We start from the raw sequence: 16,088 nt of genomic DNA, 5'->3' as shown, positions 1-16,088 counted from the left end.
GCCCTATACCTTCGGACTTAGAAACCTTTCTGGAAGTCAGATCTCTTTCAGTGGGGCAAACTAGTAAGCTGAGGACTATTTGACAACGATGGCTGCGGCTTCGATGGCATGACCCAGTCTCCGATGGTTCTTCAGGCAGATATTTTCTAAGTCCCACTTTTTGCAATTTGGGGACATAAGGAGTATGCTCTAACATCGGCTAGTGGTCCAGGAGATCACCACTTGGGGGTTAGGATTCACTTCAACAGAGGCCAGCAGCAGGGTCCAGAGCAGGTCCATCTGGTACTGGTTAACTGGGCAGTTATAGGGAAAGGGCCTCTAGTAGCTTGTTGTGTCCCTTTATCTCAACAGGTCAACCAACTGACTCTTAGAGTCACTTCTGGGGTCCTGGGTTCAAGGCAAGCACATCAAAATCTTCTTTCAGGTTTTTCAGAAAGCAGAGCAGTGCTTTACTGATGGTTCTTCACAGGTTCAGGAGTGTTCTGAAGGGAGGTCTGAGGATTTCATTTTTCTGCCCAGGGCCACCTCCTAGATAATTTCCTCAGACCCCACTGGGTTTGTACCAGTCTGTTTAGAGAGACAAGGCGGGGCAGGTCTATGTGTGAGCTTCACCTGCCAGTGACAAGATAGGCATCATTTGAAGCTGAGGAAGAGGCTAAGCACAACCCTCTAGGCCATCCTGTCAAGGGAGGAGGCCCTTTGTCCACTGTCTGGAAGCAATACCCATCTCACCAAAGGGGAGCCCTAAGGGACCAGGTAGCACGAGGACACTGGCAGGAAAGCCTTTTAGTTTTAAGCAGGAAAATTACAACTTTCTAAAAGTGTCATATCTAAAATAGTTTATTAAAACATGACTTGTCCAGTAAGTTAGATTTTAAATTTGAAACAAATTTCTAGCTGCCCTCAAGCTAAATGTATCACTTTTTAAATGTAATAGTGTAAACCAGTATTAGCCTATGGGAGAGCCTGTCTGCCACAGTGAAAACAACTTTGGGGAGAATGTTAATTGGATTTCTGGCTGGGGGTGCGGGGGTGAAATCTTATCCAAGTAGCAACGACAATTCTTTCCAGGGTAAAACACAAGCAGACCCCAAATTAACCTGTGTTCAATCCTCAGGTAGCTTGGCACAAAAGTAGTTAGTAGTAGTGTAAAGTGTTTTTGCAGCACATCAAAATGTAATAAAGGGGAAAAGGACACAAGGAACATCCCAAACCCATTTAGTAAAATAGAGTAAACGTTAATGAATTATTTGAGACAAAAATCCAACCAGTGAAACCAGAAATATGCTAATTTAAAGATTTACATGAAAACGGTGCTTAAAAAGCATAAATCACCATCATAAGTATCTGGTTATGCCAGACCGGAGTATTCTTCGAAGGAATAAGTTCAGGACAGGATAGTACATATGCATAATAAGAGTAAGGACTATCATGATACTAAGCATGGTGGGAGGCCTATAAGGATTGAAGTGGGAGATTGGGTGTGTGTAAAGAAACCTGGGTTGGTGTGTAAGGGAGAGTCAATTCTATGACCCAGAAGAGGTGGTGGAGGTGTTACACAATGCAGTGAAACTGAGGAATGGGAAGGTGCAGAATCTTAACAGGATTACTGTTGGAAGGAGGGTTGGTTGCAGGGAAGAGGGTGGAATGTGGGTGGAAGATGAGTTTGACTGGTTCAAGAAGAAAATATGTGAATAATTCTAGGGGGTCCATTAGGATGTCGGGCGGATTGCCTCCGCCAGGGTGGCGGTGGCCACCGCCACCCTGGCGGAGGCAATCCGCCCGACAACCACTCTCTGTTTCCCCTTCGCCAGATTAGGATGGTGGAGGGGACAGCGGCAGACGGAAAGACCGTCCGCCGCTTTACCACTGTGGTCACCTTGCGACCGTGGCGGTAATAGATTAATATGGTGGCGGTGTCTATCAGACACCGCCAGCCATATTATGATGGGCATTTGGGAATGCCTTTCCGTGGTGGCAATGCCGCCACGGAAAGGCATGTGGAGAAGCCCTGCAGGGGCCCATTGCGGGCCCCCAGGGACTCCGGGGGCGTGGGGGGTGCACATGGGGGGTACCTATGGTACATCCCAGCAGTTCCATGCACAGCATGGCAGGCACCGCGCGGTGCCTGCCATGCTGTGCACGGAAGTGTACAGCATGCTTTCCTGCCATTGTGGCGGGCGGTGCTGAGTGCACCGCCCGCCACAATGGTAGGAATGCAGGATGCACCCTCCACTGTGGCGGGTGCATCCTAATGCTGGGGACGGGACCCCCGCCCTTAAGGCGGGCGGTCCCTTTCAGCACGAGGATGGCGGGCGGGCAAAGCCTATGTGTGGAAGTGTACCAAGAGCAAATGTGCCAGGTGCGCACTGGAGTTCGACGCAGAGAGCTGTAGCTGATGCGACTATTGCTGAGGAAGGTGTGGTGTAAGGTGATGTGGCGAGCACACCTGTCACATTGGATGAGGCTGCTGCTTTTCTTCCAATGAAGATCTCAAGGAGGTAGATGACCCTAACTCTGACCGCAGTTCTAAAAGAAGTAGGCTCCTGGTTGGTTAAAAGACTACATCGTTCATATTAAATATGTTTTGTGTATTTACTTATAAAAACCAACACAGATGTTAGTCTAGACAGTGGTTAATTTTTCCGCTATGTGCCTTAGTGTACATATAGCAGTTCTGGGAAATTCATTATTAATTTTATTGTTCACATATATGTGTTGTGTTGCCTATTTATACAGAATGTTAGGTATAAGGGTTGGATGTATCCATTGGATTGTAAAGTTCTGTTGGAGGAGGGCCACTCTGGAGTGGGGAGTGTTCACCATTGCTCTTCAGTTACAATAATCACTTTTTCTATTACCGGGATCAGGAATGTTTACTTCATAACACCTTGTTACATGTAATACCTTATACTAGGTTTGCATGTAAACGAATGTGCTATTCAAGTGGACACCAATTACAACAGGTTCAGACAGGGAAGCACAAGCACTTTACCAATTGGGCTCCTAATCCTTTTCTAAAAGGCAGGGTGGATGAAGAGAGCCCCAATTATGAGTCAACACGTCAGAGTTTTGGCAGAGAGTTCCAAACAGCTCTCAAATGTATAAGCATGGGGAAAACAGAAATGTATTCAGAAAATATATATAAACAAAAGAAATATTATAACTTTCGGGACAGAAATTATAGCACTGACAGTCTGATGCAAAAATTAGATTTGAATTGACGCACAAGAAAAAATTTTACATTTTTCACTGGTCATTCGGTGAAAATGTAGTTGTTCTTACAGTCGTGTTTTACACATGATGGTGCAAAACTCACCAAAAAAATAGTGCTCAACGCTGGTTCAACTCAAGTAGTACGCCCAAAATATTAGAAAATATGAAATGAGCATTACAATGTACTTTTTCACATGTACGCAGATGACACTCAACTATATCTTAAAATACAATCCCCCAATGACATCTTACTCCTGAACTCAACGATCAGAAGCACCCAATCCTGGCTTGCTGACAATCACCTCAAACTCAATGCTCTGAAAACAGAATTCCTGTTGATCTCGCCTCCCGCGAAGATCTCTACCACTCAAATCTGGCTTAAACAGCTAACTGCACTCAATGTCCAACCCACCATAGTGGATTCAGCGAAATCCCTAGGTATAACTCTCGACTCCAATCTCAACATGCAGCATCATATCAGCAAGGCGACTAAGGGAGGGAACTTCCAAATCAATACCCTGAGGAAACTTAAACCCTTCCTACCAGCCAAAGACTTCCAAACTGCAGTACAAGCACTAGTAATCCCGCGAATTGAATACGGCAGCACCGCCCTCTGCGGTCTCCCGTTAACCACTACTGCACCCCTAAGAGCCTCTCTAAACGCTGCAGCGAGACTCATCACTGGATCAAAAAAATACTCGCATATCTCCCCTGACTTGAAATCACTGGACTGGTTGCCTTTTGAAGCCAGAATACATCTGAAAATCGCCTGCATGACACACAAGGCTCTACACCTGGGCTCTCCCCGATACCTCACTCAGAAACTGTCAATTTCTGGCGGCTCTAGAAACACTAGAGGCACAAACAATCTTTTGTTAAAACCTCGAAGATTCCGGAAGGAAAAAACCTATAAACGCTCTTTTTCAGGAATGGCACCCAGGATTTGGAACTCACTCCCTCCTGAAACCAGGCTCATCTCCTCCACCACACTTTTTAAGAAAGAAGTAAAAGCTATCTTTATGGCCAAATACACTTGACCTATTAGCGTGGATCTGTAAAGACTCTACACCGATCTGTTTTATTCTGCTCGAACTCTATGACTATGTATTCCACCTGTATTATTGACGTTACTGACTATCTATGCACACATTTATCTGTAATATGTATATTATTGATGTACCTGTATTAATTTGCTCCCTCACGTACCTACCCTTCCCACTTATTATGTTTAATTTCACTCTCCTGTTGGTATTCACGGCTTTGTAAAGCGCTCTGATATCTGCAAAGATCTTGTTCGCGCTATATAAAACTTTCAAAATAAATAAATAAATAAATACAAGATAAAGAATATTTTGCAATAAGGTAATCTAAAGGGACAAAATAGGTTCAGCTAATCTAGACACATTAATGAATGGCTGGCCGAGGTCAAGGAGCTGTTACAGGCATGCGGGAAGAATGGCTTATCCTTCCAAGGTCCTTCTTATCAAAGCAGCAAAGCTTTATAATTAACAAGAGCACCCAGCCCTAGGCACATTTGTTGAGACCTTGTCCCATTTCTGTACTATATTCATTAACATCAGTTCAACCATGGTGAATGGCCTATGCCCTTGTATTTGAAGGTTCAGTTCATCAGGCCATTGGTGTTTACAATGCACAGAGAGCATTACACAAGTTATCAGTGTGGTGGTCTGTGTCGTTTACCTGCACATTGCCCCAGTAACGTGTGATCGTCTAAGCCACCTGGGGTGCTTTTCTCGTGCAACCAGTCCCCGTTGTCACTGGTCCCTTGAATCATGCCACAAATGTTTATATATTCGAAAGAGCACTGGTCAAGAAGAGTGAGGGTTTCAGCTGGAAAAAATGGCAGACACACAAAATTAGCTGGGCAAGTAAGATACACATACAAAAAGGGATTCTTCTCATAAGATTAAACAAAATGGCGGAACAGTATATTCATGCTGAGTTTCCAAAGGATCTTAAGTTTGATGCTAGCAAGTAAGCTATGGATTCGGCTTGGTTGTTATTCCATTAAAAATGTTAAACTTCCACCAATGGTAATGCTAGAACAATGTGACACAAAGTTAAAAAATGATGGCCACTAGACAGGATATCTGCCTGGTCATAGGCACCAGGATCGTTATACTTTGGACAAATGAGCTATCTAAGCATATCATTTGCAATAGATATTGCTTTGCTTTGAAAGTATCCACAATTAAATGCTGAGAAACTATTTTCATTTTAGAATTTTGGGAAATGAGTTGAAAACTTCACAGGTAGGTAACCTTTAGAAATTTACCATAAAATAATGTCTCCACTAATCATCAGTTTTTCACATTTGACTTGGTTAATTTGTTTGTGGATAGATAGCTATTGTGCACACTTCCTGTCTCAATTCCCTCCCTGCATCGGCAACTAATGCTGAAAATGTGATTTAGGTGAACAAAAAATGAGATGTCAGAGCTTCATATAATGAACAAATGTTGACCAGATCACTCTTTTGCTTCATACATCTAGGGTCAGATTTACTAAGAATTCCCGCAACGCAACACAGCTGGGCAAGTTGCTGTGCTGCATTGCGTGAAAAGGAAGATATAAACATATTTCTCCTTGTTACACCTTTCTGTGGTAGGCGTACCAGTTTCATGCAATTCCAGCTTTACAAACCTTAGTAAATCTGGAACTGTGTGCAATCCACGGGTGGAAGCCCAGGCATACCCTTGCTCCACTTATGGAACCCCTACCACTAAAAAATGTAATGCGTTACATTTCTTTACAAGCCACATTAGTTCATGCGAATCAGCCCGTGCATGGGTTTATATATCCCAAATAAGTATTTGTTTTGCCATGGGTCACCCTGCGTGACACAAGGGCGATGCAAAGGCTAAGTAAATCTGCCCCACAATGTCATTAAACATGCATCTGAAATTATCATTTCGCCAATGATTAACTGTGTTTTCATTTGGCTATTTCAGAATTTTCACTCCCAATTCAGATAAAAATGAAATTGTTTTTGTTTTCGACCAAGTTTCATTCTTTGCTCCCCCTTTCTCTTAATGTGACATTATTTTTCTATTTTCCCCTGCCCATGTGTTTGCCTTACTACAGCAATGCCACTGATGCTCTTCGTCTGGCACACAGTGACATGGCAGTGCAAACTCTTCCTATTCGGGTGCTAGGCAATGTTCCACTAGCTTATTTTCTATTTGTAGCAGGGAAATAGAGAGGGGATTTGTGCACGAAGGACCATCAATATTAAGGTGTTTCGTAACTTGCATTTTGTTGTACATTATTTTACACTCTTATTTTATTTAAGGTGTCTTTCTTCAAACTACATCCTTTCCCAAAAAACACAGGGGCATATTATCAAGGGGGTTTATCTCCGCTTTTTTGGCTTTAAAAGCCAAGAAAGCGGAGATAAAATTATCTCCCTATTACCAAGCTGTCGCTAACACCAGTTAGCGACAGCTAATAGGAGATAGCGACCATCTTGGGCCCCGCTTTGCATGTCAGTGATATTTATCACTAATGACATGCAAAGTGGGCGTGCCAAGATGTTAGCGACTGGAAACAGTCGCTAACATCGCTATCTCCTATTACCAACTTTTGGAGATATTCGCGCTAAGCACGAATATCTCCAAAAGCTAACACCTGCCCTGAGCAGTTCTTAGGCATGTTATCCAATGGGAGGTGGATAACATGGCTAAGAGCATTTGCTCGATAATGCATGAATATCGCTGACTTTTCAGCGATATTCATGCATTGCGGCCGTTTTTTATCGCATTTGCGATAAACCTCGATAATAGCAAGGTTTATCTGCGATAAAAATCGCCGATTTGCGTCGATAATTTTTGTCTCTAAACAAGTTAGAGACAAAAATTATCTCTATTGGTTGGTAATATGCCCCACAATTGCATAGCAAAGAGGTCCCACCAACCAATTATGAGGGTCTTTGCCTCAACATAAGACATTTCTATCAGACCAGTTAATAATCTCTACTGTTGAATTTTTAGTAAGGGCCCATGTACCCTAGGAATTGGGTACATGGAAATCAATGATTCCCTTAGTGCAAGTTCCTGCCCTCGAGTCTGCCGGTTAAGACAGTGGGGTGGGGCAATATTACTCTTATGTCACTAAAATTAGTATTTTCTAATATCAACTTAGAGATTCAGACTTCTACCATAAGATACCATGTAAAACTGGCTGTTATGAAATATTGTAGAGCAATACAGATAACTATATAGCCACTGCATTACTTTAGATTTCTATTTATAGCACATTTTGGGTGAGAGCACTATGTCAAATGCCATATTTCGCATGACAATGCTATTCCATATAGAATTTCCCGCTTCATTGCAAGGTACATAAACCTCTTGAGGTCAGTATAGGTGGGGTTATGAAGAGTAAATATATACTCACCTTGTGATATATTGGTGAGCAAAATATTAGATGCAATATTATTGTATGTCAGTATTATCACATGTTATATGGTGACATTCAAATAAAAGAGGAGTCTTTTGTAGTATGTTCACATAAAACAATTATGCATGAGATTAGATTTAAAATAATTTACAAAGAACAATATCTTATAAGTCCACATATATGCTTCTTACAGGGCCGAATGTTGAGACGTTTCCATTCATCAAATGTCTACCCTTTGAAAAGACGTCAGCAGTATAGCTACTCACTCTTTGAATGACTGTCCAATCACATCATTCCCATTCATTCAACTAACAAATTCATGTCTTTGTGATTTAAATTTAGGTGTATATAAAGTACTTACGGCATTTATACATGCGGTTAAGGCGCTCTATGTCTAGAGCACTGAAATCCAAGCGCTGCCCAATGATGTCATCAAACTCTTTTATTTTGGCAGTGATGGTGGGGGCACTGGCATTCTTGTTGAAGGAGAAAGGCCCATAGTGCATGACCGATTCGTAATCATAGGGAGTGTTCAAGTCAGTGATGAAATCATCGTTGTACGTGTTGAAATTGTGTTCCTTTCCTGTGGAAATTCAAATTTGTAATAGGAATTTTTTTAAATTGTTTAAAATGTGCCAACAATATTCTCTTATGACAACGTATGGCAAGCAACCCCATAATATATTAGATTTTCCATCGCTGTAAATTTTTTTACAGCAGGAAATAGGACGTGGCAAGGGCATAGCTCTGCTACATGTATGGAACACTCACAGACCCATAGGTTTGTGGCTATTACCAAACAATTTGCATGGCCATTTCCAGTCCTGTAAACACTTACACAGTTATTCCAAAATTAAGTTAAAGAAAATGCATTTATAGTGAAATAATGCGTACAGAACACCATTCATCCTTGGGGGTAGTGCAGGCAAAGATATTTTTTATCAGATAAAAACATGTTCAAATTGTAGAAACATGTGCACCTTTACATTCCAATCTGACGTTATCATTCCAATGTTGTACCCTGTGGAAAACCAGTTTGAGGATATTTTGCAGAAAGGAGTACTCCATGTAAATCTACAGCTGCTACAGAATTGCAGAAGTGTTCCAGGGGATGTTTGTGAATCTACAAAAACTGTAATTCACTAACAGGTTGTGACTCTACTGCAACCATAGGTAAACCTACTAGCTCTTTGTGTCAGCCATACAAGCAATTCCCACTAGCAACATTATAGATTGTTTCATTCTTTTCATTCTTTTATTGTAACTGTATTGATCAGGTCTAGCTTTATTTAATTGAGTGGATAGTATGCTGGCTGCCATTACAGGCTGCATGAAACTTCCACTAGGATACAGTTACTTCTGTAAAATGTAGAGGCCAGTGCACGCATGTGAATGGATCTTTCTCTTTTAGTCATCTTTCAGCTCCCTATTCTCTGGATAAGTATACAGGGCATTTATGGATCACTTATTTAGGTCACTTGTGAGACATTTGCTGAGCCAGGAAGGATGTATTAAAGGCGGAAACTTGACCTGGAGCATCTGAATTGAAATTATCATCTCTATGTACATAGAGTATCAAACAACTATGAAATGACACTTTCCTGCACAGATAGCCCCATATGTTGAAAAACTGTCCCCTAATGACCTGTATACTTGATACAAAGCATTCCACTAACCTGCTCCAGTTGCCAAATATTTAAAACTCTGCAGTTGATAAAGCTACAACTTGATCAATGGAGCTACAATACAACATTTAGCATAAGCTAAACAAAACTAAATGGGAGGCAGCACTGGCCAAGAATATTAAGACTATCATTGACAAAAAGATATCCTAGAGCTCTGGGCACGTTTTGCTAGAGAACCACTGTGAAGGTAACCAAGAAGATAGACTCTGAGTCAAAAATATTTGACTTGTGCACCACATTCTGTTTACCTTACTGCATTGATTCTTAGGGAAGGATGTGTCTGGTGAAATGAGCAGCCCCTCCTCCTCAACCACTCTAAACTAGTTCTGGGACCATCTCCTTATCCCACTTGGTTGCTACCAGGGAGGCTACAGCGTGCCATGGGATCAAAACCCCCCTCCTTGCTAGTTCTCACTTTATGCTCAAATTTACACTTAACTACAATGGGTTAGCTTCACCCTGGTCCCTTTTAAAATAATTAAGTTCTTGAACCCCAAATGCCCTATCAGGTCTTCTGGCCAAAAGGCCCAAGTCATTATGTCTATTCTCAGAATAGTTTTCGCACATCACTGCCAGGGGGCAGCTGCTGGCAAGCTAATGCAAAATATGCCTACTAGAGCTAATGTTTGAAAAGTTACTTTTCCTGTATATTTATCAACAATGCAGCTTCACAATTGAATTTGATTGGTTATAACTATTTTAAAAAGTGGTTGATGAATTTTGTCGCTTGTTCCAAAGCAACATTAGCAAACAATGTTTTTTTATTGCACTTCAGATTTTCTCATAGGAACGTCCACAGCCCTACACAGTGACATTTACTTTTAGCGGCTAGTCACTGGAGGAATCTGGCAACATTAAATGTTTACATTTTCCACTTTTAAATACTAGGCACCCTCCCTTGTGGAATACATATTCTACTTGGGGGTGACTTACTTAATATTTAAACTTAGGGTTACTTTGAGTAACAAAAGGGTTATTTTGACAGGTTCACCTGCAGGTTAAAAAGCTGCTGCAGCCAGGCCAAGCCATGTTTTTCCTTATCAACCTAGTTGATGGCACATGTACTCTACTACGTAGAATGGCCTTACTGGAAAAGTTCATATGCTAATTGGGGACTAGCCAATTGTACCATGTTTTAGTCAGACCACATGGGTACTAGACAGCTGTACCCCCGAATGCAGGTTTCAAAAACCATCAATACCAATTAGCAAAAAATGGGGTGTGACAATGCAAGAAGAATCATTTTTAACTACAAAGTACAGCAAGTCCATCCTGGCATCCTCACTAGATATGACAGGATGAACAGATCACATTAACAGTGGCACTAGCTGTTATACTAGACATTGCCATGCTCGCTTTGTAATAGTCCAGTTTATACCCCAGGGATGTCCCATCTGCTCTGGTGGTCAAAGCATCCTCATGGGGAGATCCCTAAGTCCACTCATTTATCTCTTCCTAGTTACCTGTGGTATTGATGGCAATAAATGTGTCACCTGCTACGAGGCCATGACACAGCTGGCCGAAAACATAGCAGGTCTTGTGCTTATTACATAGGTAACATAACTGATATTTATTCCAGGTCTGTTAGCACTGTGGTTTCCTCACATTACCTGCCATCGCAAGAAATAAACTCACATTCTAGGATATGGACAGTGTCCGAATCAAGGCTCGGCACAAATGACCCAGTACGCAGAACACAGGTATTATAGATTCACTCGATCCATCATTACTTATTGTATTATGCTCATTATTTATACTGATAATCATGGGCTGCCATTCATCCTCGTCATCATTAAATCTCTTCATGCTAATCACATCCAGAGAGAGAAGTAGGTTCCTCTGTTGGGAGTGATGTCCCTGATACTAAATAGTGCTGATGACTATCTTGCTTCTCACTTCCTTAGGACTACACCATCTACTTCTCTACAGTCTGATTCAGGTACAGCCCACTGGTTACCCAGCCTTGTTAATGGGCGTATGCAAACTCAAAATACACCTGGAATGTAACAAAAGTTAGGGCAGATCCTTTTGGAATGTGTGAATGAGGGAATCTGACTAGCTGATATCTAAACGGAAGACGCATTTTGTATTGCACACTGAAGTGTTTTGATACTTCTACATATTTCAACACATATTCCAATTGTACGTTATGTTTTCACAAAGTCTTTCTTAATCAAGATTTTGAGATCCTAGATTATTTACTGTAGGGAGAGTAAAGTATGCACTTCCGCAAAGTTAGTAAATTGATAAATAGGGCTACATTAATAAATCCTGTTCCTAGATGTTATACCTGGGGAACATCCTTTACGACGCGGATGTTACCCCGCGCTACCATTACGATGCTTCTCTTACAACGCAAGTCGTAACCACGACTTGCGCTGGAGGATGCTCAAGGACAAGGAATAGTTAATTTACTATTCCAACACCTTCCCTACTATCCACGGGGACTGGTGTTGGAATAGTAAATTAAACTATTCCTAAGTCCGCACCCTACAGCGCAAGTCGTGGTAACGACTTGCGTTGTAAAACACGCGTTGTAACGGTACGCATGGTAATAGCCCGCGTCGTACCATCATACATCCGTTATACCTCTTTGTAGCTATAGACCAAACGCGACAGGCTTTCCTCAGAGAAATGTGAGCAAAATACTAAATGAGCACGAAAACAATGTTAAAGTCAATAAATCAAAAAGTAAATGTCTCAAACCAATTAATTAAAAAGAAGACTAATGTAATGAATGACACAAGATCAAAATGACAAAAATTGCATGACGGGATCAGGAATGTATTTTTAAAATAATGTCAAAACCCGACCATAGGACACTATGGGAAGGTTATTGTCACTGTAAGTCTAGGAGGTGTGAATGATACCTTTTCAGGCCAACAACGAGGGAGCACAGATTATGGCTGTTCACCCGGCAAACAGTTTTACTTCAAAACGTAAGGCTTGATTTAGCATCTGGAAGGCAGGTTAGTCTGTCACCAAAGTGCCAGATATCCCATCTGCCTTATTACAACTGCATTATATCCTATAGCTATAAATTGAGAGGCGAACAACACATCTGTCACATTTGTCATGGAGTAACCTATCCACAACTCGAAATCAGGCTTTTAGTTTCTTAGATGGAAGTCAAAATCCTCCAGCCGGGCAAAGTAGGGCACTCAAACTGACAAAAGCTCCACGAAGTCGGGTACACTTAATCCAGGCTCCCACTATCAATTCAGTTTGGGTGCCAATAGCTCTGAGGTCGCTTTGCTACTGATTTCGCATGCTGCTTTTTTCTGCTGACACTGTACATTCTGAATTTGTCACTTTTTTGATTCTCAAAATCTCAAGTGGGACAAATCTGAGGCACAGCAAGGTAGGGTTCCACAAGGTTGGATAACCTGGTTTCCATGATTTTGCCGGAGCTGTGAACTTCACAGCAAAAAGCCAGGAGTGGGGAGAACCAGGACATCTCGCCCACTGAGGTCACATCTTTTATGCATAATCTCAGCAATTTATCCTAGTCCCTTTCAAGTAAAAATAGTTTGAAGTCCCACTTTGTCAAGATGCTGAATTTTTTCCTACTAGTAATACTTAAACTACCTACAATCACTCTCTTTGGCTAAGACACTGTCAAAGTCAAGTTCCAACTGGTCAGCCGGTTTACCTCCTTGGGATTAATGTGATCCAGCAGATATGATACTTAAGAAGCACTTCAAAAATTGAGGTACAAAAAGCAGGATCTAGACCACAGTCCTTTTCTAAGCAGCCAGAGACAACAGATGGCTTCCTCTTCTGTTTTCTTCCAAGGTTAGATGTGTTCTAAGTCTCTGGTGGTGGGAGTACCATGTAAAAGTAGCAAATTAACAGGGGCACACCAGGTTAAAGTACCACCTCAGCAGTGACTGGTGTAGTGTTCTATGTTTATATTTATGTTTGTGGGATTTATAAAGCCCGTGACCACCCTTGGGCATCTCAGCGCTACCAGATAAGGAGAAAGACCGCCAACACTTAATCCATCGGGAAAAGCCAGGTCTTAAGTCTTTTTTTAAAGGAGAGTTCATTTTCAATGATACGAATCTCTGGGTCTAAACTGTTCCAAAGCCTTGGAACCAGATGGGCAGAGGATCTTCCCCCCCCATCTAGCCTTTCTGGCTGGAGCTGTTTTCATCAGAAATGTTGAGCTAGATCTGAGGTGCCGATCCGGTACGTAATGCGTAATTAATTTTTGAATAAGCACTGGGCCTCTCCCCTGCATGGCCCTATGGGCAATACTCAGCGACTTGAATTTAATTCTAGCGTGTATCGGAAGCCAGTGCAATGTGCGTAGTCCTTCCCTGGCTGATTGACGTCTTGGAATGCTCAGCAGCATTTGAGCTGCGGCATTCTGCACCACTTGCAGTCGCCTTACAACATATTTGGGTGATCCCAGAAAGAGGGAATTCCCATAGTCCAGTCGCGATGTAACTAGCGCCTGGACTATGGTTCTTCTCGCTCCCTCAGGGAGCAAGGACATGATTTTCCTGATCATACGCATGATTCCGTAACATGTCCCGGCCAGTTTATTGGTCTGGGTCTCCATTGTTAGGTCCTGGTCCAGCCATACGCCTAGATTTTTGATTGCAGCCTTGGGGGAGGGTGAGGGACCCCAGCTTGACGGCCAGGGGATTTCCAATTTTGGGTTAGCTTTTTTGCCCAGAATCATTAACTCCGTTTTATCTCCATTTAACTTGAGCTTACAATCTGCCTTCCAAATTCCAATTTTTTGAGACAAGGGACAAGATGGTGGTGATCCGAGTTAAGTGAATCCGAGATTGCAAACACCAATTGCGTGCCATCGGCATATGACACGATGACAATACCAAATTCCTGTATTAACTGAGCCAATGGGCTGAGGTATACGTTAAATAACGTCGGGCTCAGAGAAGAGCCCTGTGGCACTCCCCAAGGGGATTCCAGGGGGTCAGACTGGAAACCTGCCTCCACACATTGGAAATGCCTATTGCTCAGAAATGATGAGACCCATTTCTTTGCCATTCCTACTATTCCCAGCTCTTCCAGCCTCTGAATCAGCACTGTGTGGTCTACCGTATCAAAAGCGGCACTTAAATCCAGAAGTACCACCGCTGCTGTTTTACCTTGGTCAAAATCTACTTCAGTTTTTCGGTGACCACCAACAGTGCTGATTCAGTGCTATGTTTGGGCCTGAACCCCACCTGGGACTGGTGGATGACATTGTTGTTTTCCAGGAATGATGAGATTACGGTGTTAACCTGCCTTTCTGCAATTTTTCTCACTATCGGTAGTAGTGATATTGGGCGATAGTTGGATAGGTTAGCAGGGTCCAAATCTGTTTTTTTCAACAAAGGCTTCACTGATGCATATTTCCAATCTCTTGGAACAACACCCTTTTCAAGGGAGAGGTTTATAACATTCCATAGTTGGATAAGCATTGAGCTTCCTCCTTGTGCGAGAATATGCAGGGGGCTGGGTCCCTTGGTGAGCCTCACTTTATTTCTTGGAGTAGACCAGAGATGAGATCTATATTGACCGGGGAAATGGAACTGAGAACAGGGTGGGTCCTTATCTCTAAGTCCCTTTGTTCACCTTGTGCATTTCTTTGGTTCATTCCTCTGGATGCTGGCATTGAATTGGGGAGTAGGAAGTTGTACATGTTTCCTACTTTAGTTTTAAAGAACATAGCCAGTTCATCACACCTTTCCTTAGAATATTGTGGTCTGACAATTCCCTCTTTTACCGTTGTCAGTCCCTTCACAATTTTAAAAAGTTCCTTAGAGGAATTGGAGGCTTTGGTAATTTTTTCTTCAAAAAAAGCCGCCTGAGCTAACCTAATGCTCTTATGGTAGAGCTGTATTGCCACTTTATAGGCTCTTTTTAATTCTGGGTCTTATGACTTCCTCCAATCTCTTTCCATTTTTTTGCAGCTTTTGTTTTTTTTGGGTGACTAGCGCGGGTGAGAACCAAGATGATCTATTCCGGTTTTTATTTGATAAGGGTCCTGGTTTCCTGAATTTTTTTTCTATAGAGGTGTTTAACCATTCCAGCCAATTCCTATATGCAACTTCTGGATCCTGAGTGTCTGGGGGCACCGAGAACTCCAAATCGCTAACCCAGGTTTCTGACACAGTTCTAGGCCATTTTCTTCCTACTATTGAGGGGTCTTTCTTTTGTTCTTCTCCCCCATTTATTCAGAGGTGCATTGGGATGAGGGCATGATCAGTCCAAGGCATTCTTACAGGGTCTAATACCCTTAGTCTAGAATCATTTGAAAAAATAGGGTCCAAAAGATGGCCTTTCTCATGTGTGCCAGAGCTTACCCTTTGTTCTAATTGTAGAGTCTCCATGTCTGCTAGGCATCTCCTAGCATTTGGGTCATTGGCGTCATCCAGATGTATGTTAAGGTCGCCTAGCATTGTAATTGCAATTTTCTCGAGAAGCATACTTGCTATTAGGTCCGGGACTGCCTCCAGGAACTGGCCACAAGGCCCTGGGGGTCTGTAGATTAGTCCTCCTGCAAAGGAGTTTGACGCCGAGATGGAGATTCGGAAGCTGAAGGCCTCCGCTTTTGCAATATTCTCTGGGCATATTATACAATCGAATGATGCCTTGTAGATGATGGCTAACCCTCGCCCCACTGCTCCTACTCTGTCCAAGCGGGAAATTTCATATCCCGGGGGTAGGGCCGCTACTATTTCAGGTGCCGAACTTTCTTTATGCCAGCTCTCAGTAAGAAACAAAACACTTAGATCTTCATTTTCTATA

The 16,088-nt window shown here is 42.3% G+C and overlaps 1 protein-coding gene across 1 annotated transcript in view; it reads right to left on the bottom strand.

The window, feature by feature from the left end:
- The window catches only part of LOC144762464 (meprin A subunit alpha-like), a 108,703-nt gene that overhangs the window by 72,179 nt on the left and 20,436 nt on the right, over window positions 1–16,088 (bottom strand). Inside the window, exons 8-9 of the mRNA XM_078647675.1 lie at window positions 7,997–8,218; window positions 4,918–5,067 (exon numbers count right to left, since the gene is read on the bottom strand). Coding sequence (XP_078503801.1) covers window positions 4,918–5,067; window positions 7,997–8,218 — 372 coding nt within the window. The remainder of the gene's footprint in view (window positions 1–4,917; window positions 5,068–7,996; window positions 8,219–16,088) is intronic.

The sequence above is a fragment of the Lissotriton helveticus genome, chromosome 6 (genome assembly GCF_964261635.1).
Source record: "Lissotriton helveticus chromosome 6, aLisHel1.1, whole genome shotgun sequence".
NCBI lineage: Eukaryota > Metazoa > Chordata > Amphibia > Caudata > Salamandridae > Lissotriton > Lissotriton helveticus.
This window is presented reverse-complemented; position numbering and strand designations above follow the sequence as displayed.